Here is a 26,362-nt window from a genome sequence, read left to right on the forward strand (position 1 = left end):
TGGCAGGCCTAACTGTTTCATGTCACCCTAGAATAGTTCATTGATACAGTTACAAAGTTAAGGCCCCTGTAATGCCCTCTAGCCATATGTTTCTGAGGGGACACTTTACATGTCATGGGAAGAGCTACTACAGCCATGTACAAAACGGTAATGAACCGCCCGCTGTATATCACCTAGCGCTGCCAGCAGTCAGACAGTTGGCCAGTGCCTGCTGCTCGCGCCTGACGGACGAAAAAAAAGGCCTCTAAGTGTTCTAGATAAAAGCTTTCACTTTGGTCAGTTTCAGAATATTAATATTTCAACACATCGCCTCACCTGACATAAATACTGTACGCCCTTTAATAACTGCCTTCCAGTCTGCTGTTTGGAAGTTTATCATAGTGAAAGCTTACGTGGAAGATTCTGGAAAGGTAACATAAATGGGATTAAGGAGAGGTTAAAATCATCTACTGGGGCTGTTGGTGGGGGATATTAAATATTGATTTATCCCGGTGTAACGACTGAGCTGAAGAGTGAGGCTAAGTGCTGCTTACAGATGGATCAATTCATCTTTTAATACAAAGTGTGTCCGTAGAACACAATGGAATGACCTGCATCCCTTTTTCACTCGCACTGAGCCATTTTTCGCTCTCTCTAAGATGGAAGAGCCATCTCCTTTGAGTCTTCTGTCTTTTAGGTGCATGTGTAAAATATTCATGTTTTAGCATTTGCTTGCTTGTTTTCTATTTGTCTTTTTTCCCCTTTGATGTCCCGTCAGTAAAAGAAAGCTTTTATGGGACCTCCAACAATTTGCTTTTTTTTTTTCAAATATTTATTAGAAGTACGATTGTCTACTGAGCACAATTATTCTGTTTTATTATTTATTATACTTTTTTCCCCCCTGGAAAGCACACTGAATTGTACATTTTTTGATCCATTTTATACACTAGTTTTAAACTACTTTGTTTGATTTTACATTTTCAGATTGAATTTCACAAGCCACCTAATGATGAGATTTCACTCTGGAAAGAGCCCAGATTTTGATTTCAGATAATTCGCCCTTGCCTAATAACCTACTTTTCGACAGATGTTGCAGTCCTACGGGGCCTGGCAAGGAGATAAAATATATTCTTGTGCTGACACTTCCCAAACTGGAATCAAAGGGTGAAAGGCCAGTGTATTAACCTATTGAGCATCCGCCGGCCTCCCTGCCCCCTCCTCTCACCTACATTATTGATGAGTGGAATATTCACTTTTCTCAAATCCCAGAGCACAGGGCCACAAACATTTAAATGGAGCTTTGCTCACTCTCCTCGAAATTCTCACCCCCTACTTTTAGACCCGAAGCCAATGTTTGCTCTCATTCCCTCCCCTCGTGTGAGTGTTAGGGGCCTATTCACGCTTCCCTTTACAAAGACTTGGGGTATAATCTTGTCTGGTCTGCAGCCCTGGAAGCAATTTTCTACCCCTTTTTCTGCTGCTGTCTTGAAAATTGCCAGCATAGGTTATTTTTGGCTGCAAAGTAAATCCTGCCATACATGGCTTTGGCCATCCAAAATTTGATTATATTCTGAACTCAAGCACTGCCCATAGCCAGCATGTGCCATTGTTGAGTATTGCTTACATTAATTCTTTGTTCCATTTGTTTGGTTATATAAATAGCGCCTTTTTCAGCAATGCGTAAGGGCGGGCGCACATCTCGGGCTAGTTCTAAAACAACATCATGCACTTACTCTTCCATTTTTTCTCTCTTAGGTAAGACATGACTGAAGCTCAGCTGATTTCACACTGTGGTTGCATAAAATCACACAAATGGCCAAAACAGGGCACTCATTCAAAAATGCAAAAAGGTCTTATACTCCAGACCGGCGAGGCTCTGCTTACGCCAGATACCCTGCAACAAAGCCAGCGTAAAGAATAGGCTACAATGGGTCATTTATGTGCCACCATATTGGGACAGAACTTTTCTGAACAGGTGTATAAAGAACTCTCTGTCCCCCAGATCATGTGAATCAGAGTGTCCATTATTGTAAATAGATTGCGTGATAAAAGCAGGAAAAAGCAAGGTCCTTCTTAACAGATCCTTGAGGACCTAGTGAACAATTCAGGGTCATAGCAGAAAACCCATAAAAAAATCCAGATCTGATGATCTCAATGCAGCAAGATAGAAAAACAGCGCTGCAGAGTTTCTTTTATAGCAGAGGGATGGACACATATAAAATGCTTCATTTCCCCCGTGATGTCAAAAGGTCAGATGTTGTGGGTACATTTCTCAGTTTTATAAGCGAGCGAGTTGTCGGTTTAACATGGTTATGGTTTAATCTGGGATGTTTAGAAAAAAAAGTCTATACGGAAATGTCAGCGTTCTCTCATGTCAGTGTTTTCAGATGAAGTGTTTCTGCATGGTAAAAAAAAATATCAAGGATTGGATGCCCACCAATGGAGGGAGGTCGCAGCCTCAGACGCGTTCTGCCAGCACCCGCTCTGGGAGCCTACAAGCATGGACTACTGCTCGAGTATAAAAACAAGCGACCTCATGAAAGGAACTCTGGGCTCAGCGCACAACTGCATGTGCTTTAGACTAAACGTTTCAAAACTACCAACTACTGGAAAGCTGCACAATTATAAATAACATTGTGATTGGTTACTGCGGGAATTGAAAGCAGATGAGGGGCGAAATAGACGTGCGCTGCTGGGCCTTACTCTCAATACAGAAGGCTGAAGCAACCTACACCACATATACACACAGTCAGAACTCATTGTTATAGGCTTTCAAAGCCTCCCTTTATTTCCTCTGTCACTTGGATCTCTCAGCCAGGTGTGGAACTGACAGAACACGCTGTATTCTCAGCATTCAGAATTCAGGCAAGGACAAGGAACAAACGGTTATTCACTTGACCATTGTGTTTTTTTTTTTTTTTTTTTTACTAGGTTATGATATTAGCCATGTGCACTGGGGCGAAAGTAAAGGCAGATTGCTAAGTCGACAAAGGCCGGTCTTTGGTTGCCTCACAATTGGTGTTATGTTAAGGCCATATGGCTGAAGCCGGGCTATTTTTACCAGAGGAAAAGCGTCACTCTATGGCAGTGTGATGCGTAAGTACAGGGTAGACACCAGCACAATGCGCTCCTGCCCGAAATACACGAAATCTGCGGCCAGCACTGCAGTCCTCAGGCACATGTTCTGCGGCCGGTCTGATTAAAGCCCTCTCCGCTGCGCTGACATGGGCTCCTCGTTCTGGCTCCCCTCCAGATGTTCAGAAGTTCCACTAGCCTTGCCATCGGCCCTTCTGTGTTATTACTTCACCATGCAACCCTCCTCCGTCGAAACAAAATGCATTCTGTAACCGAATGAGGATGGAGAGGAAAAAAGTGGATAGTGGAGGGGAGATTATTGTGGGTGTCTTTTTCCACTTCAGCTTAGGACTGTGTGGTTATAATTTTAGATGTGGGAATGAAGGGCTGCATGCTGAACTCATTTGAGGGAAGGGCCAGCCGTGCGCCAGAGAGGTCGTGGTTAGCATGGGAGGGGCACAACGTGTACCATGACATCTTTTCTTTTTTGCATTGTTTCCATTTTTTCGTTCCCCTAACCGCCCTTTCCCTTTCTCCTTCTCTCTGTACTTGCGGAGACTCTGAGCTCCTGCCATCTCACTGCCGTAATGCACATTATAAATATCCTTTATTGCACAATGGTCACAGAGATCTGCTGGTGAGCATTTGCCTGGCTGGATAGTCCTTTTTCAGGATGGTACACACCCTTTACTGCTCTTCTGTGGCAAAGTGATCAGTAAAAATTTAATGACATCATAAAATAATAAAAATGCCATTGATTTATCACAGCACTTGATGCAGACAGTAGTAAAGGCACTGTAGACCGATTTCTTTTTCGAATCTTCAAACAAAAAGCCTGATATAATGCTTATAAATTATTTCTCTCGATAATGCTATGATATAAATTACGCAAGTTACAACCAATAAGTATATAAAACAGTATATTAAATTTAATGGAAATTCATTGTGTGATGTTTGAAGGTGTGCACGTCGCTTTTTATGTTCATATTCACTTTCTCAATTACAGACTCCCTAATGTGTACTGTAAACAACGTCACTGTCTCGTGTGGATATCAGCATTTCCTAGGCATGAATGAACTCTCTACCTCACTCCATTAAGTTAGACCCGAGACACTGAAGTGTCTAATCTTGTTTTCACATACAATAGCTCCCGTCTGGCTCATTCTTTAATTATTGTTCTGGAAAATGAGAGTTTAGCGCTTAAAGCCTTTTTAATGAAACTCAGTGATTGATGCCCCTTGTTCCCCAAACTGATGTTTAATGATCATGACTTTATAAAAGGAGTTGATTGATCAGAGAGAGCTAACAGAGTGGGGAGGAGGGAACGACACAAGCAAGTCATTTACAACCCCGCTACACGCACACACTCTGCAGTTGTTGAGCCCTTCCCCAGTGGACAGTCCACGGCGCATCGGCCATCGCTCGTGCGACTAATCGCACATCAGTCAATTTGTCACTGGGTGCTGCGCCTCTTTCATTAAGTGCAATAATGCGGTCTGGTGATGAATACAGCAGCGTAGGAGGCTTCACACCGAGTGTGGCACACCAAGCTAGTGCTCCAACTTATCTTTACAAAGCCGCCTGAGCCCAGCGGGAGCCGCTACATATGTCATAATTAGAAAACACTTAAATAAGCAAGGCAGAGTCAAGACAGGCAGCTCTTAATGACAGGCCATAAGCAGGTAGTGGTTAATTGTACATCAGAATCACTCAGATGGCCATAAATAATGATTGTTCCATCAAGCGTGGTGGTGGGAAATTGCAGTTCTCTCTCTGTACAGCTCTTCTTTCTGCCTCTCTGATGCTTGTGCTGTTTTTCGAGTAATAGTAATAGTTTTCAGAAAAAAAAGTCAGTAACAGATATTTGGATTTTTTATTTTTGGGGGGAAAGTAGGCAAATAAAAGATCATTCTGACATTTTTTTATGAATCAATTTGTGGCAGCTTAAAACAGTGTTTATTGTTTTAAGGCCTGCTTTCAGTGGACAGTAATAGTGCAACGTTATTTAAGGTGAATAAAAGTGCTGCATTTTATAAATAATGAACATTACAATTTGAAGTTTTTGGATTTTTTTTTTTTTTTTAAGGTCTAATATGCTCACTGCCTATATTGGCAGCATATATTTGAACAAAAACACAGTAAACAGTAACATTTTGAAATATGTCAGAAATTATCAGAAGCTATTACTGTGGTCTTCAGTGTCACATGATCCTTCAGAAATCATTCTAATATGCTGATTTGGTGCTTAAGAAACATTTGTATAATTATAAATGTTGAAAACTACTGTACTACTTAATATTTTATATAGACTATAATCATTTTTCTTCAGGATTCTGAATATAAAGTTCAAAAGAACATCGTTCATTTGACATAGAAACCTTTAGCAACATTATAAATGTCTTTACTGTCACTTTCGATCAATTTAATGCATCCTTGCTGAGTAAAAGTTAAAAAAAAAAAATTCTACAGACTCCAAACTTTTAAATAGCAGTGTATATTTCCATATGAAAAAGAATTTAAATATTCTATAATGGGCCTAACTGACACATAAAAAAGGCATGTTAGTGCTGAAAATGATTACTTCATTTAAATATTTACAGGGCTAGTTAAGTGCATTTAGAACTTTTTGAAACCTGATTGCAGGTAGTGAACGCAGGTTTTTATGCTGAAATACCTCACACAAACATGCCTGAACTCTTTAGTGAATTTGCCCCTCAGTGATAATAAAGTCTGTTTCAAGTGACAACAGCAATAAGCACAGAATCATCCCAAGTAATCCACTATTGTCATGAGCTATTGACAAGTTGAGCCAGAGTGATAATCTTTTGCCGTGTGAAGAGCTTCCTCGATCACCAGGCTCCCCAGTGGCAAAAAGAACAGAAAACAAACAAACAGGCAAAACGGCCAAAGCAGCGCGGCTGAAAGATTAATGTGTACGTCGGTATCTGTGTCTGCGTCTGTGGCAGGGGAGCTGTTAGCATTGTGTTGGGAGGCCGCCCGAGTGTCTGTTCAAACTGTGTGTGATAGGCATTCTCTAAAGAAAAGACAATTCAGGCACACCTTTTGCCTGAGATTGAACGCACACCCTGGGAGAAGAACAAACGCTCTGGGGCCGACTCACCGTAACTCGCTTTGCTTTTAGCATCTTCCTGCTCTGTTCGAAGGGGGGAGAGATTACTTGTATCATGCCGAGTCAAAGTGTCCATCTCCTCCTCGAGTCTTTAGAGAGAGCGAGACGGGCCTCCACTAATGCCCTGCTGCACTCACGGCAGAACTAGGTCATTTAACAATGGGCCCGAGCAGCAGTCGGCCCTCTTCCTCTGCATAATACATTAAGTCTAATGTGCTGCAACCATTCAGGAGGGCCCCCCAAAAGCTGTTATTTTATTCTGTAAATGCACACGGACATGACATTTAATATTGTCGCACGGGCGAGGAATGACAGGGGTTTATTGTGCATCAAGTGCGACATGATGCCAAGTTTAATCTGAACAGAAAGCAACACGACAAAAGGGAAAACACGGCGTGTTCCTCCGAGCATGAGCCTTGAATAAATGATAGACAGGGAGCTCAAGGCAGCAGAGACATGTACTGCAAAGATTAGAGAGCAGAAAAAAAAATCTGAACATTTCACTGGAGGTCCCAGGCTGCATTGTGTGCTCAGGATCTTTCAGTGTGTTGTTTCTAAATCCTTTTTAGTAGAGTGTTCCAGACTATTATCGGTACAAGTCCCTGCAGATGAAGACAGTAAGAGACTATAGCTGTGATAAAGACGACTTGACTTGGGCCCGTCAAAATGCATGTGAAGAGCATGTGTGTCCTACAGGGTCCTGTGCCATTCAGTATTAAATGTGAAGTGACTTTTAAATTTTTGAATTGTAATTTAAGGAAATACAATTAAATCAAGTGAAATTTTAAGAAATTAATTTAACTGCTTTAAATGCATTTAAAAAAAAATCCATTCCATTTATTTAAATAAAAATAGAAATTTGTATGTAGTATAAACATAATGGGTATTTATTTGTGTGTCTGTGTGCATATACGGTACATACACATAAAATAATTGGATGAAATAATTATAAGAATAATAATTAAGGAATAAAAATTTTAGTAGTAGTAATTTGCTATATTTATTAATTTAATTATTTAATGTTCCATTGTGGAAAAATACATAATTTCCCTGACTGCTCTAATTTAAGCAACATGCAGCAGGCGAGTTTCATGTTGAGTCAAGACCTAAATGAATACAATTTTCTTAATCACACATTAGAGTATGCAATGTGGAGGCAAACCACTAAATATCTGTAGCCAGGAAGCTGTAGTATCTGAACACAAATTTTCTCTCATTTTTGCAGGAGAGGTCTCATTATGAGAACCTGGGCCATCACCTGGGCAAACTAGGCGAGGATGGGAAGATTGGTCACAGAGTCATCGACCTCACCAGGCCAGAGGATTTTGAGGGTAAGTATCTATTCGTAGTGTTTGAAAACATAACATGACTGCTCACAAATTCTGTGCTTTGCACCCTTGCAGAGCATTGCCATATATCTAATGCTGCTTGCTGCTTGACTACAGTGAGGAATGAGGTCAGGTACAGTTCAGTCAGATGATCAGACTGACTGGATTCCATGGTTGCTTGGCCAGTGTCAGGGAAAGTTGATGGGGTAAAGCAGTGCGCACGGCTGTATTTAAAGTTTTTACAGCTAGTTTTTGATGACAAAGTGATGGGACAATGCTGGCCCTCCTCCAGGACCAGGCTCTGTTGCCACAGCTCATGTTTGATGTGCTGGGTGTGGAGGTGTAAATGCTGATAGAACTTACATGACAAGGTGTCAGCTCCTTTTGTCACCCTGTTCATAAACAGTACGCTTGTATGCACCAGTGTTTTTTCGGTGTAAAATTCTTGTAACAGTTCCCAAGGAAATCTACAACCAATATAAGGAGAAATAAAAACATTTTAATTCAAGTTTCATATAATTATGGGTATTATCTTTAAAAAGAGGCCTAGAGGGAACAAGCACAATAGAATTTTTTTTTTTTTTTTTTTGCAAGATAATCAGCCTCGCATAACTCTGTTTGTTTATGAGCTTTCTAAAACATAAATTATTTATTTTGGCTGGGTAGTATTCAAATCTGTAAATAGAGGTTTAGAGATGCAGTTTTTCTGGTCTGGCATGATATGATCTGACCAGACCAGAGCAGATTCCCGCCAAGAAGCCTGTCCCACCCCTCTCAGATCAGTGAGAAAGCTGGGTCCTCGGGTCCTCCAACACGGTGGGAAACCAACTTCTGTCTGCACCGGAGCAGTCAGGGGAAGGGTTGAGGGCACCCAGTCGCCCAAGTGATGCAGAGTTCCTTTAAAGCCCTAAGTGGAGGTGAAGGAATGGAGAGCGTGCCTTCAGTTTACTCCCAGTACAGACAGGATTAGAAGGCCACAGAGGTTTCTCATACCAGTGGACAGGCGCCACTGTGAGTGCTCAGAGCCATCCCCATCTCCATCTTCCCACAAACACATCGAGATGAAGGATGTGAACAGCATTTTATGATGATACGCCCCACATTAAATAGTCTCTTTTACAAGCAGAATGTGTTTACCCATTGGGAAACATGGAGTGTTTACTTGTGTGTTTTTGTGTTTAGAGCCTTTTTCGATAGACCAAGTAAAACAAATTCCATTCCTCTCCCTGAACATTTGAGGAATGTACGCACCGTGTATGTGATACCTACGCTTAAAAAAGCCAACCCTTCATCCTGTTTATTTGCGACTAGTCTTTGTTTTATTACACTGCTCTGTTCAGAAGCATTGGGGCTTCATCAGTATAAGCTAGCTATTTTTTAATGCACTTTAAATGATTTATCAGCTAAGTAGGAAACTACCATTTGAGAATTAAATTTCTTGACGCTTTAACAGGGCAAACAGACTCATGCAGTAACTGCCACGGAGAGCAGAGGAAATTTACTGAGTGGGTCCGTAACGGCCACATGCTTCCTTGTACGGAGGTCCTGCCTGCTGAAAAGACACGTTATATTGGAAAAGGCTCGGGGTGTAAAACAGCTCTCTGTCACTGCTGTAACTCGCAGAAAGATTTAGGTTGCTTGAACTAATATTTGCAAAGCATGCAGCAACCAAATTAACAGCTGCCAAAGTTCTAACGAGAGAGAGGCCGTTGGAAAATAACGGCGGGGTATGGAAATAGATAGAATTTCCTTCATTTCGCAAAAAGCCACGAGCCACATGCATCAGCTCACCGCAAAGTCATTAGGTCTTTTTAAGCTCAGATGAAAAACATTAACTAATACCACAAAAGGCTTTAGTATGGCCCCTTTGTTCATTCACATATGGCAGCGTATGAGTTTTGTTTGCTGAAAGGCTGGGGTCGTGCGTGTGTTTAAACTATCTCTGTCAGACGGGGGTCTTAGCAGAACAAAGGGTTTGTTGAGAGATTCCAGGGGCAGGAAGTCGAGGTAATATCAGCACGCTTTTCAGACAATGCTGGCCAAAATGAACATTGACCAGGATTGATTAACTGCTTGACTTTGTAATCTCTGAGCTATGTTAATGCATATGGTTAAATTGTGGCAAGGTTATCGCTGAATTATTATAGACTAGCAATCTGAGGTTCGCTGCAGTCAAAGCAAAGGAACCAAAAGTTCAATCAGACATTTTTGTGGGTTCGACGATCGTTTTATAAAGGAGTCTGATAAACGGCACCATGTTATGTCATAATACGAACACAAGGATCTAATGCAAGGATCTACACTACTCTGTAAGATTTAATAAAAAAAAAAAATTCAAAAAAATTGTATGGCCATCAGGACTGCATTTATTTGATCAATGCAGTTCACCTCGCTCTCCCAGCTGGTTAGGTGCCAAGACATATATTTATTATACAACATAAAAAGGTTGGTCTGCACTCTAAAATCTTTTATTTGAGTTAAAAAAGACAAACGTTTTAGCTGTCTGCCTTCATCAGTGTGACAATTCTTTGTTTCTCAATGATTCTATAGTAAACGACAAACATCAGGTGAGCATAATTAATCAATCCACAGATCCTCAAATTTAACATTAAAGTCTAATTAATTGGAACAATAGCACAATCAGCAAAAAATGTATTTATTTGATAAAAAATACAGAAAAACAGTAATATTGTGAAATATTATTACAGTTTTAAATAACTGTTTTCTATTTTAATGCATTTTAAAATGTAATTTATTCTTGTAATGGCAAAGCAAAGCTTTCAGCAGCCATTATTCCAGTCTTCAGTGTCACATGATTCTTCAGAAATTATTCTTATATGCTAATATGCTTTTGTGGAAATCAAGTTTTTTATTTATTAATTTTTTTTTCAAGATTTTTGGGTGAATAAAACGTTCAAAATAACAGCATTTATTTCAAAGAGAAATCTTCTGTAACATCATACATGTCTTTACTGTTAGTTTTGACCAATTCAGTGTGTCCTTGCTGAATAAATATAATTAAATAAATATTACTGTCCTCAGCTTTGCTCAAAGAAAAAAAGTCACATTGTCATGTAGTATAATATAAAGTCAAGACAAATAAACTACCAATTTTGAGATATAAACAGATGCAAGAATTAATATAAAATTTGTATTTTATTATTATTATTATGTTTGAAATCTATAGATCTATAGTTTTATCACACTCATGTGTGTGACTTGTATATGTCTATGTTTTCCCAGCATTCCCATTGCCGGTTCTTTATCCAGTTTTACTGTCTCTATAGTCTGCACGTCAGCTCAGGACTCTTTTCATCAAAATGGTGTGCTGCGAAAAGGAATTTAGCATGTCCCTCTTCAAGACCTTACAACATCCAGGGCGAGAGGCATGAGAAACAATAGCTTAAAGAAACATGCACTAGCAAGTTGTGCTTTTGTCCGTATATACTCTCTCTCACACACACACACACACAGAGTAGAATTCCAAATATCCAGCTGGGTGCAACTCAACAATTGGCACGTTAAAGTGGTGGGCTTAAATCACATGTAAGTTGTAATGGTTTAATTAGCGAAATATGAGTGCTGACATGAATGGGAGAGCTGAGCATTGTGTCATATCTGTCTATGCGCGTTAGGAGAGACTCCCATTGTCAGCGCTAAATACCTTTGCAGAAAGGCGTCCACAGAGGGCCTGGCGGGTTTGCGTGATTGTTGCTTGTTTCTCCAAGCGGATTCTTGTGTGACAGTCTGTGTGTGCCCTCAGAACAAAAGGCTAGCTGCAGCGAGAGCCTGAGAGGCTCAGCCTTTTGGCTCCGTTCCGCGTACTGTCGAGTCTGGGCCTGCTGCAGGCAGGTGTGCCGGGCCGCCGGGCCCCTTTCCCTTGTACGCTTCCACATAAGCGCTCTCTCTCTTTCTCTGTAATTCATACAGTCCCCCTCTGCTCTCCCTCCTGTTCACCGGGAGAGACAAATTAAATAGAGATTCTTGTATCACTCTGTCATGTTGGGCACCGGGTCTCATAAATCACAATAAAGTCGATTAGAAGCCTCCTGCCGTCTCGCCCCCCCCACCCTCACACACCTCAGGGGGTCTCCCATGGCATAACGAAACATCTGCATTTATTTACACAATAACACACCTAACTAGGTGCTTCCTAAAAGAGCTGCACGGGGGGAAAAAACGTCAATTAATGCTAATTTGTAAATGTCAGAAGCATGTAAGCTTACTTATTAAACAACAACAAGCCAGGAAAAAAAGCAGAGGGTTGTAAATTGCATGTTGTAGATGCGGGGTGACGTTGCACGAGCCGACCTCGCTGCCAACTCTTTGGCTGCTTTTGATTAAGGCACATCATGATTGCAGTGGGGTGGGGGGGCACGGACCACCCGTGTCTGCGAGCGGGGCTCTGTGCCAGGGGCCGCCGCTCATCTCATCCCGCAGAGCACCAGCACTCTGTAAGTCGGCTCTCATTCCTGCGGTCCGCTCAAATGACTGAGAGCGCTGAGTCTGTGTCTGCTGACGCACTACAGCAACAACAGGGCATGAGATGATTATTACAACCAACCCCAGTTGCTCTCGCCCTCTCTCAGTGAAACAGAAAAATGAATCCGATCTGCAATTTAAAAGTCCAGCTGCTGGTTTCCTGCTTGTAAGCTGCTCACCTCTTCTTATATCTGCATGCATGCCAGTATATAAATTGCTGAATCAGTGTCAGTGGTAAAGTAATGGCATGGGGCGAATCGTAAATTAGAGCCGGCCATCCCCCCTCCCCCTGAGCAGACAGTGGCGGTCGTGTCTGGGCGAGGTAGCCGAGCGAGCGAGCGAGCTGGGGTTGGCAAGGTAATGAATGCCTTCATCTGGCCCCGGCAGTCAGCAGATTGCCCAGCGTTGATGGATACTGTCAGCCCTACGCCACACTACATTTCATTGCACAATAAACATGGCTGTCAAAGCCAAACAAAGTGAAATCAATTTATCCTGCACGGTGAGCGCGTGCTAAATGAAATTAATGTACTGTGCGGGGAACGCCGTCGCCGTATAATCCCGACGGAAGGGGCTGGGATGAGGCGGCTGCTTGTAGTGCTACAAAGTTGTGGAGAGGCAAGATCAGAGAGACCCTGACTGATGCACCATGACTGTGTGGAGCTGGGCAGCCAGATAAACAGCAGCCCTTTCTGGATTATTATGATTGTTAAACATGACATGTGTAAATGGATCTTTTGGGCCCTGTGGGCAAAGCCATTCTGCCCAGCAAGGCCTGGAGGATAGAGCCTCCTGCTGGCTGCCTGAAATTTAGACATTGTCTCTTTCTTTCTCCAGGCCCCAGTGTGGCACGAATGTGTGTCTGTGTGTATGCATAGAGAACGTAGCTCTTCGACATTGCCTATTTTGACGCTCCTCCTCCTTTGAGCAATGCGCTGCCCTCGGAATAGTCTCGGTATCCCGGTGTTTTTATAGCTGTGTAGTGCCAAGATCCATTACTAAGCTGGAGTTTTTATTTTGTTTATCAACACCAGTGATAATAGAAATCAAAAGCAGGTACTGTGTGCCAAGACTTGAAGTTTCAGGGTCCTAATGAATACACATCACATGTGGATGATGAAATATTCATGACTGATTCCAAGCCTTCTTATCCAGTTTTTGGATCATTAAAGATGTATCGTAGCATATGGGAAGGCTTTTTTTTTTGTTTGTTTCATTTTTCAAGCCTTGTTTATCAACATGTTTTTGTTTGTTGAAATATTCATACAGCTTTTATTTAATTCTTTCACATCTTACATATAAAAGGAAGCAAATGCGCATGCAAACAGAATCATTTTCACTCTGCTGTAAAGTTAAATACAGAAACTGGGGGACACACATGCTGATTGTGAATGGCCTGATTGAGGAGTTACACTCCTTCAAGTCTGTTCAAGTCATACTCACACCAGGCCGCATTCACTAACTCTAGTGTGTGAAACCTGTGATCTTTTAAATACAGAAACCTTTTTTTTTTATTACCATCCCGTGTTTAACCACTAGGTCTGCCCTTTGTCAGACTCTGTATGTGTTAGCACATTGAAAGCAATCACATGGAGATATATGTTTTGTCAGGACATTGGCACTGATCCTCCTCCTAATTTTACCTCCCTTACACAAACACCCTTGTGCCACATTTGTTATTCAGAGCATTACCGTTATTACTCATAGCAGGAAAAACATTACGACAGTCATCCAGAAATGTACGGCTGTTCAAATGTACGAACGCTGCGACCCAGACAAAATATTTAAAAGGCATTATAGTCAGGGTCCTACTCATCTGGTTTAAGCTAGTTTTCACTCATCAGGAGTTCCGTGACCAACAATGCCGTCTTGTTCTACACTTCAAAACATGGGCTTATCCCATCCAGTTCTGGGATGGGCAGCCTGGGGTATAATATACAGCTGCAGGCCTCTCGGGATCCCCAAACCCAGCTTCTCTGGTTCAGCTCCATTCACTCTGATGTGCTGACGGATGCCCTGCACTACTTAGTTGATTAACGGTTTGCACCCACTCTCTCCTTCTTGCTCTGGTGTTCCTAGGGTGTAAGGAACTGAATGGCTCTGCAGATAAACCACATCAGTATTATTGTTGGCCAACAGGAGGCGCCAGCACTGCCGAGGCACGGGTCTACAGGGAACCCCGGGGAAGGAACAGCAACGAACCTCACATCAAACGGCCCATGAACGCCTTCATGGTCTGGGCCAAAGATGAGCGCCGCAAAATCCTTCAGGCCTTCCCAGACATGCACAACTCCAACATCAGCAAAATCTTGGGTAAGTCAAAGCCCCGAAATCAATCACGACCAGCAGCCATGGCCGTCTGCGTTAGCCTTTCCATTTTCATTTGGGATTACGCCATGCTCCATAAGAATAAACTGAACTGGTATCCAGGGAACTATTGTAGAGTGCTTCAGAAACTGTTGAAAATGTCTTTGCTTGTTTTGGATCACGTTAACCCAATAGTCTTTTTTAACACAGCCATTTAAACAGTCATTCTACTTATTGAAATGACTGTACTTTCCTTCAAAGTAACTACTCAAGGAATCATTGTTGTTAGCTAATTTTTTATACAAGTTCTGAAATAATTTTTAGCCCCGCAAATATTGTGAAATCGATTTCGAAATAAGCAGCATTTTTATCCCTTGAATAAAAAAAAAACAAACAAAGTCATTGCTTCCAGGAAATTGGCAAAAAAAAAAAAAAATAGCAATAGAAAATTTGTTGAGACTCGAAAGCAAAGTCACATGACATTTTTTAAATAAACTGAACCTCTTTTGAGGTAAAGGGAGGGTCTGTTTTTTCCAAACTGAAACAGCTCACTGTTTTGGACCAAAACCAGGACTTACAAGACTAAAATGTAGCTGAATTGGAGCTGAGGCTGAGTGTTATGTTGATTGACTAGATATTTCAGCATATAGTACACCGGACCTTGAATTGCACAAAATATGCAAATGAATATAGCCAAGGCAGTTTCTCCCCTCTTAGCAATCGATAGACAAGCATCTCAGCATTACAAAGCTACTAAGCAAAATGTATGCTGTGAATAAGATGTTCAGGCTATTACTACACCTGCCTAATCTTCTTTTGCAAGTAATTCCACACAATTCAATGCATCTCAAACAGACGAGCACAGTTAAACTTGATGGCTTGATGCCCGCAAGAGCAGCTCAATTAGATGGATTTAGTGGCTGTCACGTAGGCAGTGTTTGTCATGAAAAATGACAGGGCTAAATGGGTCTTGTCCCCCAGTCCAGAGAGTCAATAGATCACAGCAACTAAAAGACCCGTCAGCCCGGACGTTTCTGAAGGCTGGAGATATTTACTAGCCGGTTGTTTTCACTAATGCAGAAACGGTAACAGTAATGCAGTTACCCTCCATTCACAAAAGCAGTGCTTGCCTCAGAATAATGTGGTTATTTCGTTTACATTGTTTTTTAAGCTCATCTTGTCTCTAAATGTACAGATACACTTAAATATTATTATTTATTTTATTAATTGTATTAAAATATTTTGAATTCATAAACGCATTTATAAAAAAATGTTAAATGTAGTTAAAAGCCATTCTTTCTCCATTAAAATACTGTTTTATTCATTTTATTAAATTGTATTTAATTTATATAGTTTAAAAAGTTTAAAATGAAATGTAGCTACAAAATATGATTAAAAGTCATTCAATAATAAATCAATAAAAATCCGCAATGATAATTTCTCACTTCTAACTTCTCAACTGTGGCCAACAGGGTCTCGCTGGAAGTCCATGACGAACCAGGAGAAACAACCGTATTATGAGGAGCAGGCACGGCTCAGCAAGATCCACCTGGAGAAGTATCCCAACTACAAGTACAAGCCCCGGCCCAAGCGCACCTGCATCATCGACGGCAAGAAGCTGCGCATAGGCGAGTACAAGCAGATGATGAGGTCAAGGAGGCAGGAGATGAGGCAGTTCTTCACTGTGGGGTAGGTGCACGGTGGAAAAAACGGCACGAACAATAGCAGGCGGCCGTCCAAAATGCCCTGCCCTCTGTTAAAGCCCTATACGCTGTTCATAAAGCCAGCTTAGAGCTCTCACAATAGGCAGGTAATGACTCCATACCGTGTGCCAACTCCTGGTGTAAAGCCAGTGACCCTTTAATCAGGTTGATTGGAGTAATTTAACCACTTAGCTCATTTGTCACGTTATATGGCCCTCACACTTAATCTTAATATACACTTCAAAACAAAGCGAACGCAGCCTTTTGTTGCCTACACGCTCCCTTTGTGATTATATACTGTGGTAAATTTATTTTTTCTCGGAGGAGGGGAAATGCACTATATGGCCCTGGGTTGAATGCCATTGACAAAATAGTATTTTCTTTCAGCTGCCTGAAAGTAGTGGTTTATCACATTTAGACGGTAACAGAGGGCAGCGGGACTCACGTAGCCATTATTTTAGGATATTAGAGTCGAGTATGAATGTAGAGAGGGCTGCAGGGCAGATGTTTGGAGCTCAACTCTATAATTTACTGCGTGTGGTGAGTGAAGAAAATGTCTGCTCCAGGTGTTTCCACTTCAACAGCAAGAAATACGAGCGCTGGAGTATCAATCAGCCTGTTAAAGATCAGGAGACTGTGTCTCTACCAACCAATTGGCTTTGTCACCCAGAAAGAAACGAGTGTCATTTTCACAATCGTTCCCAAATTGTTGTCGCTGATTGGGAATCATTTTTACAGGGCTACCGGCTGGGCATGTTCCATTGAAGTCGGCTTTTAAATTCCTCAAGCTTTATGCTTTCAACCGGCGTTTTGTGTGCTTCTGTGCATACTTTCCATTCTCGAATTCCCCGAGACCGTAATTGTTTTCCTTGAAAAACGTTAAACTTGTCATTCGTCTCTTAAAAGCTCTTAAGCTTCTCTGAGCTTTGCGAAAAGCAAAAGCGCACACTGGCACTTCATGAGCGTAAATCTGTCTGTTTCTTCACCTCTGTATCAGGCAGCAGCCACAGACGCAGATCCCCATCACCACCAGCGCAGGTGTCGTATACCCCGGTGCCATAACAATGGCGACCACTACGCCCTCCCCTCACATGACGTCAGACTGCTCCAGTGCCTCAGCCAGCCCCGAGCCCACCATCCCCGTCATCCAGAGCACCTTCAACATGAAGATGGAACCGGGCACCATGGTGTCTAACGACCCCGTGAACGGAGAGGACGAGATGGACATGTACGAGGACTTTGAGGACGAGCCCAAATCGGACTACAGCAGTGAGAATGAAACACAGGAGCCGGTCAGTGCCAACTGAGACGAAAACAGCCAGCGAAGAATATCCTTTTATTAGAGGGAAGACTGAAGAAGATGAAAAAGAGAACAAAAAAAAAAGAAAACAAAAAACTTGTTTCTGATGAAATACGTTTTGGGAGCCAGCATGCAGATGTGGCTCCTGCAGATTTAACAGCTATTGGTCTTAAGTGTTTCTCCGAGTGTGAAACAATTTGATTGTGTTTTATTTAGGCTTTTTTTTTTTTTTTTAATTGTTATTTTATTGAAACATTTTTTTTCTTGTGTTTTGATCATGGACAATTTAGGGTATTTCCTACGACATTTTGGAATAATAGGACTTGACGATTGAAACATTTCATATGAATGCATAACTCACAGTCTTACTTAAATTCATATGGATTTACACATGTATTGTTTTTTCTTTTGAAGCGTACATTACTGTTTTCGATGGGGTTCTATATCTCACTCAGGTATGCTGTACCAGCCAACAGCTTGTGAATGTTTTTAATCAGAACTATTTAAAAGGAAAAAGACGACACTTCATTTGATATTTCATAATACGACAAAACTGAAGAAGTCCTTACATTTGAACCATTGAGGGAAAATCTAAAACTCCCCATTATTATTGTTGTTCTTGTTATTATTATTATTACTACTACTACTACAAGTCCAGATGTGCCAAACATATCATAAGCTTCCTGCTCTTAAATCTTAAATTTAAAAGTCTTAAAGAAGAGACTGCATGAGTCTTAGACAATCCCTGCAATCTTATCTACAAAGCCCACTTTTATTTCCTCTTCTCCCACTTTTATTTCTCCTCTCCATTGACAACCACGTCCAAATGCTAAGGAACTAAGAATGTCATAGTTCTCCAGGAGGTTCAATGCAGTGATCGCCCTGACCACCGTCCTCGTCTAGTTCAGTCTTACCCGCTCGGTTCTTAATCACAGTGATTGTAATCAGGCCAGAATGCCAAGGGGCCAAATGGCATCCAATCTGCAGAATTGGACAGGCAGCAAAAGGCAGCTTTGGTGTATTACAATCACAAATTGCTGTTGTACAGTATGTACAGGCACATTCTGCTAAAGTCTTTAGCCCTGTTTTCCAGGGCAGCAAGTTTAAAGTCTTTTATTTATGCTTAAGTCTTGTAGACATTATAATCTTAACTGATGGAAATAGTCTTAAAGCAGAGCATACGGCCTTTGGGCCTCTGCAGTGTGTTCATCGTTAAGTCTTAAGAAAACGTCCAGTTTATCAGGATGTTTTGGCCAGTTATGCAGAGAGTTAAGGAGAAATTTAACTAAACGAATAATGGCACTTATTTACCAAATTTTCAAAGGATACTTGGATTTGAGATATTTTGTATTTACGTTGCAATACATGTTCTGAAACAAATACATTTGAAAAAGCACAGAGACAAATCTGCCATTTTTTTTTTTTTTTTTGGCAATTGAAATCAGTTTTTTGAGCACTTGAAAAAAAAAGAAAAAAAAAAAGACAATTCAAATAGGCAGTCCTGCGCCTCTGCTAAATTATCCACTCGTTCCGGCAGCAGAATGGATCTCAGATTGTTTCCATGTGGAAGGACAGCCAAGAAGCAGCCAGCGGGCAGGGCCTCTTGTTTTAGGCTTTGGCCCTACCGAAGGCTCCTACAGGGTGTGAGTGCCATTCACCTCCACTCGCCTGACCTCTGTCCGGCGCACACCCTGCCTCAAGGGGCTGCCATCTGGCTCCCGGCATCGGCCCGTGCCCAGGAGAAAGGTAGCGAACAATGGAGACGAGGCCCATGTGGTTTATTGTGCCCTCTTTCCATCAAAGCGCTCGCGATAGGCCGCGGCCAGAAGCAGCCACGAGGTGCTAGCGAGCAGATGGAACAAGTAGATCAAGCTGTGGGGGATTATTAAAATGACTGACGAGTCGGTATCATCTGAAATACGGCATTATTAATGCATGAGTCCTGCTATTTTGCCTTTGCCCTTGAACCTGTCTTTTTCATCAGTAACCCAGAGATTAGAATAGACAGGAAATGTCACAGCGAGGCTGCTGGTCACTGCATTACCTCCAAAGGTCTAAAAGGTACCGATGGCTATTTAGCGCTTACTTCTCCCAGCAGTTGAAGCATTGACTTTTCTCCTCAGCGCCCCTCTTTGAAAAGCATTTACTTAATTCGTAGAAGTTTTGAGCACTTCTTTAGAAGCTTGTATTCGTAACTTTTATTTTGTTGGTTTTGTTTAAGTTTGTCGTGATTTTTACATAGGGTACAGTTCTTGGCTGGGTGTCCCTTGACATCCGCGTTCAGTTTTTTTTTTTTTTTTTTTTTTCTTCCCTGCTTACAAGCCAACGTTTATTGTTTAAAGCTGTTATATCTGTTTGCTGGTGGATTGGTTGATTTGTACGTGATTTGTACATATTTCCTTGACCATGCCAAGCCAGTTCTCTAGGCTGGTAAGCAGACAAAAGGACTGTTGTTGGGACTGAAACTTGATTGCGCTTGTATAGATTTAAAAAAACAAAAAAGAAAAAAAAAGAAAAGAAAAGAAAAAAGAGACTATTTCAATCTCACACGGAGACAATGATTCAAAAGTGTTACAAGCACTGGATATAAATGGTATTTTTATCAATTCTGACTAATGTGAAGCCGCGAAGAAAAAAAAAAAGAAAAAAACCTACATGAACAAGTCACCTGTTTGGACTCATGTGAGCGCGCCTCACAGTTGCCAGATTTGAGTCATTTTTCTCTTGACATATTTTGTTTATTTATGCAGACACGTGATGAATGAACACTTTGTTTAAGCTCCAGTGCTGCCTAGGGGAGAAAGAGCAGTAAACTCAACGGAGAGGCTCGCATAGTGACTGGCCAACTGAGACACACCGGACTTCAGTAGCACATTTTAATGCTCATGTATGTTTGTGTTGTATATTGTATTTGAAGCTCTCTAGTGCATATAGACATTTTATTGTATTTATTAGCCATTTTTGGCTCTAAAAGTGTCAGTAGAAAAGAATTCAAGGACAATCAGAGAACAAGAATAAAAACAGTGAAATTTCAAAATGGATTGGAGCTCAAAACAAAGTTTCTTCTTCTTTTTTTTTTTAAATTTCCATCTCATTACAGATTTTTTTCCTTTTCATTGTAAATATAACATAGGAAAATAGAATTCTATTTTTGTTCATGGATACTTGCTGAAGTATAAATTATGTATTTTACTTTTTTTTCTTCTTTTTTGTGTGTGTATGTTTTTGGTCATTGTACTAAGGAAAAAAGAATGAAATCACAAACTGACAATTCACTGTACCTCATGTAGTTGCTGAATTCACATCCCTGTTGATTGAGTAGTATTGGAGACACAGCTGAGACACCGGGCATCTCACTTCCATGTGTTTAAGTGATGAACCTCGCACTCCATGCTGAGTTAACCAGCCATTTGCTATGTTGTTGGTGCACTCTGTAGCAAAGGACAAATCTTGAAATCCATGTACGTAATTTTTTGTCTTTTTTATTTTACAAATTGTTTTATAAATGTTGAGGTACTTGCTGAAGTTCTATAATAATTGGTTTTGTGCCAAATTTGAATGAGAGAACATGTAGTTGAGGGGCATCAGTTGTGACGTGTCATACAGTTCAACTTCATCTGAAAACATGCGAGTTTCTCGCTGAGCATTTAATCCATTGGGAATGTGCAAATATTTTTTTTTTCATACAGTATTTTTCTCTGTGTTGCTTCATAGTGTTTAATAGACTATTTCCCATCCAGTCAACAGCAAGTCTAAATGACATTTCTTTTATAACTATCACTGCCATATTAATGCAAAGTAGGTACAATAACTGAGGACAAAGCTTGGGTGTTTCTACTTATCTTACTGTAATGCTTTTTTGCTTTTTTTTTTGGTATGGACTTTTGTGATGTATATTGTGGGATAGTCTTTGTTAATTTAATCAGCACAATTCACTGACATGCTGGACTGACATGCTAGCTGCTGTTCAGAAGAGTAAAATGTTGCTGTCAGGGACAACGTATGCTGTTGTCAATGCTACTTTGCTTTTAGATTTCTGTAGTCTCTCAAGCACTGTGTGTGGCTCCTCTGTCGCTAGGTACACACTTGTTACGAATCCCGCTAGCAGCCTGATAACACTTTTCTTTAATTTTGTCTTTGTGTGTGTGAGTGTGTATGTAGAGACCGGTTTCTCAGCAGGTACATAGACCCATGGCAGGTATTATTGTTTGGGCGTTAGAGATATAGAATAGTATCTGTTGCTGCTTTTGGAAAAAAAAAAAGTTTTAAGTCTAAAAATGTAAATAGTTTATCATAATATCTTGTACAGTCCAGTGTAAAGTTTTTAATTGAACTTAAAAAGGTTGCCATCACATTTGTGTTCACATTCTTCTTTATACAGTACAAAAGACAGCTGTTTGCTAAGGATATTATTGTTAAAAAAGAAAAAAGAAAAAAAAGAAAAAAGGTACTAAAAATATTTTTTGCTTGGCTTTAGTATGTAAACCAGCAAGTCATTGGTTTCCATGTGCAGTATTGACGTGAGGTAAACTAATTAATGCTACAGTTGTATGTCCAGAGACCAGTCTTCTCTGTAATGGTAGTATTATTATATCAAATAAAATAAACCAGATGAGTGACACTTTTCGGTGTATTTAGACACCTTAGTGGATTGTACAAATATCTAGGTTGTTCTCCCCACAAGCAGCATTTGGCATATTGTAATGTAACACCATTTTTACAGTATATTCTCAATTCACTGATGTATGACGGCAGATGAGGGTGTTCCTGTCTGTTTGCTTATTTACCTCAAGAGTTCCTCTTTTTCCATAAAAGATAGAGTACACACACATATGACAAAATCGTCTCACCATCACTCCATCTTTTGTACTGCTGTTGACACTTACAAATTAAAGAGACATTTTGTTTTATTTGTTGTGTGTTGTATTTTTTTAAATAGTGTTCGGTTGTTGGTATATTTAAAATATCATTTAACCAGAAGTTTTAAAATGAATTCATTATTTGCAATTAATTTGACATTGGGAGTTTGTTGTGCTAAAGTGAGTAGTAAATGAATTTACTTAATGTGCCTTAAGCGTAATATGAACTGCCATAATAAATGCAATAGCTGAAGTAGAAATGCGACTTAAGAGAATTCAAACATTTACATACTTTTGTGTATCAGTAAGCGAAAGAGTAAACTTCGCACATGCAAACAATTTACATATTATGTGGCAGCTTTGAAAACAGATGCCTTGTTTTATTCCTTGCACTAGCAGGTTACTTAGATGGACAACAAAGCTAATAATATGGCATACTAATTCATCCTACTCTATCAACATTGCACCTTAAAGAGGAACAGTTACAGCTGTGCAATATAGTCTATTTTGTATGATAAAAAGTTTGTGCTAAATGAAAATGAAATCTCAATTAATATTTTATATAAAAATATATAGATGTCCTTGGACATACATATATTTCTAAATTCCTTTCTTGCCTACTTCTGAAACTTTGAGCTCTAGGTTCAAGGTTAGCCTATAAAATTAACACAGAAGTGTGTTTAGGCCTACATTCTTTCAAATGAAATCACACTAATCCGTGCATACACGTGTATTGCACACTGATGAAATTGCTCATTAAAAAGATTATTTATAATTACATTTATAGTTATTTGTGAGGTGACTTTTTTTTTCTTTAGACATATGATCAGTTCATTGTTACGTGCTTGGGTACAACGCCAACAACGTTTCAGCAGCACGTGGACCTGTGAACGCGGGAGAACAGCAGAGCGTGCAGGTGGGTGCGGTGACGGTCAGGTAACACGACAAGGGCTGTTTTTCTGTAATGGGAAATTGAAGATGGATACGTTTTGAATGTGGTTTAGTTGATAGTTACACGTTGTACAGTAATTGTCTCGTATTATCCAGTTAACTTTGGTGAATTTGGCCATTAAAAGAGTTGAATCACGATAAATGGTGGTCTCTATGCTCTTATATATATATCATTGCTTAACGAACTGTATTAAATAAGTTATATGTTAAAGTTAAAAGTGGTCTACTCATGTAGGCTATATGAAAGGGAGAAATCGTAACGCTCGATATGTAGGCGGTATGAATGAAAGTTTTCTATTTCCTACGCTGGAAGGCGCATTCACCGGCTCAGCCTCAAAAATAGTGTTTTTATTTTATTATTTTATTTTTTTACGAGTTCAGCTTGAGAGGCATTTTTTATGTAATTATTGTCAGATTTTATCCCTCTTTGAAATGTTATTAAAACGCAGTTCTGGCATATAGTTACACCGAGTGCCATAAAGGGACTTGGGTCAATGTTTGCAAAAGCAAACTACACTTGCTGCTGTACATATTGTGCGCATACTACAGTATGTAGACAGTGCAGAGTATTCAAATTTGCTGTATGCAAAAATACTACAGGTGTCTCAGTCAGTTTCCTAGTTCAGTAGGCCTAGGTAGTGCACTAACCAGGGAGTTGTCCATTTCGGTCATATTCCACTGACTGGAAATGCTTTTGTGTTCTTGGTTCTGGAATAAGACAAAAATGCACAGTGTACAGCAGCGCTTGCTGCATGGATTATTGTACCCACAATGCAATGCACTTGATCTTCTATAGTATTTTAAGGAATTAATGAAATGAACATAACATCAGTGTTTATTTTATTTGCTTCATAAATTTATTAGACCGTTAGAGGGTCAAAAATGTTTTTTTTTTTTTTTTTTTTTCAAAAGCATAAGTGAATAGCATTCAGTGCATCAAACAATGTACACTACAAAGAATTATTTGTATTTTTATTTCCAGTAGATGTGCCTTGTTTAAAATAAGTTTTACTTGAAGTAAATGACAATATTTAGATTTTAGAGAATTTTATGAAAGTCTATCCTAAAACAAGGAATACTGTGTCCTTTTGTCCCTTTGTTTAAGGTATAATATGTTTTTTTTTTTTTTTTTTGCAAGTAGTTTTGTCTTATTTTCACTAAAACAACTCCCCAATTTCAGCTTGCAAGTGAAGTCCTCCAGCTCCGGATAAGGGTGCAGTTTTGTAGCTTTTTTTAATCTAGGAATTGGAAAGAACACACACACTTTCTTCGGTGGATATTTTAATTTTAAAGCTGAAAGCACATGCTCATTTCCTTTTCTTTTACTCTGGCATGAAATGTAAGGAATATGGTGCTGCACACAGACATTCTTCTCTAATTTGTCAGACTTCTATACAAGTATTTCCTTGGCAACAAACAACTGGACATGTTGACCATGAGCTTATATTTACCTAATGCTGTATTATATTCCACATGGGTTTGATATGCATTGTTCATTATGAAACCAGAAAGGGAACATTTATTTAGACAAAAAATGTAGGATTTTTCTATTAACCATTTTATTAATTATCAACAATGATATGAAAATAATTTTCAGCATTAAACAGAAATTTAGACTAAAACAGTGCATCTTTAATTTCTTTGAGAAATCCCATATAGGTCAGGCTATTTATTAACGAATGAATGAAATGCAGAACAAAATAGCCACATATCTCATCATTTTCAGTATAGAACTGAATGGTTTACAAAGGTAACTGGGATTTGTTTTCCTCCCAAGGGGTCCATCATTGTTTCACAGTAAGTATAGATGTTTAGAGCTGGCTCATAAATCTTTTAGAGTAAGTGTGAGGGACCATCTATGTATACCTTGATGTGTCTTCCTAAAAACATCAAGCAAATGTATAGAGGGTATTCTTAATGTATATGTGCTCCTGCTGACTTGCTGCAGCATCTGCCAGGAATAGGGTGGAAATCCTGGTGGATTCCAAGCCCTCTAAACTGCAGGAGTTTTTTCATCTTTTGGATTCCAGCCACTGGGATCTCTCTTTTTGCTCCCAGCTAGCCTCAGCTCTTTGACATAGCTCTTTGTCATGAATAATTACTGATTAATTTTAGAGCAAAATGTAATTGTTCAGTAAATAAATGCTTTTGAATAGAAGCAGTGATTTTGATTGCATTTCTGGATGTTGTAATGTTTTTTAAAAGTTAGTGTCCCCCGATGTGATATTTGGCATTAAAAAGTACTGTAGATTATCAGTTCCTGTCTGTTGAGTACCGGTTTTAGCATGAAGAAATAAAAAAGGGAAGCATTTTATCGTTTCCCTAAGTTCTGTTTGCCATGGTAGAAAAAAAAAAAAAAAAAAAAAAAAAAAAAAAAAACATGGATCTGGAATAGAACTTACTTCAAAACATTTTTGGAAAACCATTTATGTGTTCCTTTTGTTATCTTCATCAATCATTTTTTGTCCAATGCCAGAGTGCACAGTAAGCTCCTTCCCCCGAGAGCACATTTTAACTGTGGTGTGTATAATAGACGCCTGTGTCAGCTCTCTGCTGCTGAAGCGCCCCGCAGTAGATGGAAAATTAGACATATATTGCTGCACAATAAATCTTATTGTAATTCACAAAGCTTGCATTACAAATCTTTGGCCCGTACGGCAGACTTGGCATTGCACGTTTGCCCTTGTGCTTCTCTGGGCACATGCAGATGTGGCAGCTGTTGACGGTCTAATTTGGAATAAGACATGATCATTGTCATTTCCGTGGAACTGGGATTGAATCCCTCTGATACGGTGCACTTCTCCGCACAAGCCTGTGCTAGGACGTATGGGGGAAGGCTAGGTGGGGGTGTTGGTAAGTACGGAGAATGATGTTGCAGCCTCTAAATGGCCTGTTTGGATGAACTGTCAGAGTGTTAGTACAAACATGTAGGTGTTTGGGCTGCAAATAATAATTAATACTGTATTGCTGCGCGGAGGCGACAGCCCTGTTATTTCATGGCCCTGATGACTAAACATTGGAGGGAGTCGTCTGGAACAATATTTTACTGTTCTGGAAGTGGCGGCTCCTCCTGAGCTCCATGCTATTGCCACTGAGTCCAGTGAATCAGTCAGGGAGGGCTGTTTCCCCAAGCCCAGCTGCTATTTATCTGATTTTCTCATTAGACTTGACTCATGACTTCATTGTACGGCTTTTGGCCGAAGCTCTGCAGGGCTGAAGAGTTGCACTTTCGAGCTGTTTATGTGTAC

General features: G+C 40.1%; 1 protein-coding gene and 1 long non-coding RNA gene across 19 annotated transcripts in view; both read left to right on the top strand.

Annotated features, from left to right (window-relative positions):
- Positions 1-21,911, top strand: part of sox6 (SRY-box transcription factor 6) — a 150,692-nt gene extending 128,781 nt beyond the window's left edge. For 15 of the 18 annotated variants that reach the window (XM_042727523.1, XM_042727518.1, XM_042727526.1 and 12 more), the window contains 4 exons: positions 7,410-7,515; positions 14,074-14,307; positions 15,774-15,990; positions 17,002-21,911. In XM_042727523.1, coding sequence (XP_042583457.1) covers positions 7,410-7,515; positions 14,074-14,307; positions 15,774-15,990; positions 17,002-17,311 — 867 coding nt within the window. In that variant the 3' untranslated portion in view covers positions 17,312-21,911. The remainder of the gene's footprint in view (positions 1-7,409; positions 7,516-14,073; positions 14,308-15,773; positions 15,991-17,001) is intronic. The other 3 variants (XM_042727527.1, XM_042727528.1, XM_042727533.1) reach the window with 2 other exon arrangements.
- A 935-nt stretch (positions 21,912-22,846) lies between these two features.
- Positions 22,847-26,362, top strand: part of LOC109094401 — a 65,467-nt gene continuing 61,951 nt past the window's right edge. The window contains exon 1 of the long non-coding RNA XR_006155171.1: positions 22,847-23,079. This is a non-coding gene — a long non-coding RNA (uncharacterized LOC109094401). The remainder of the gene's footprint in view (positions 23,080-26,362) is intronic.

This window comes from Cyprinus carpio, chromosome B7 (assembly GCF_018340385.1).
Source record: "Cyprinus carpio isolate SPL01 chromosome B7, ASM1834038v1, whole genome shotgun sequence".
In the NCBI taxonomy this organism is placed as follows: domain Eukaryota; kingdom Metazoa; phylum Chordata; class Actinopteri; order Cypriniformes; family Cyprinidae; genus Cyprinus; species Cyprinus carpio.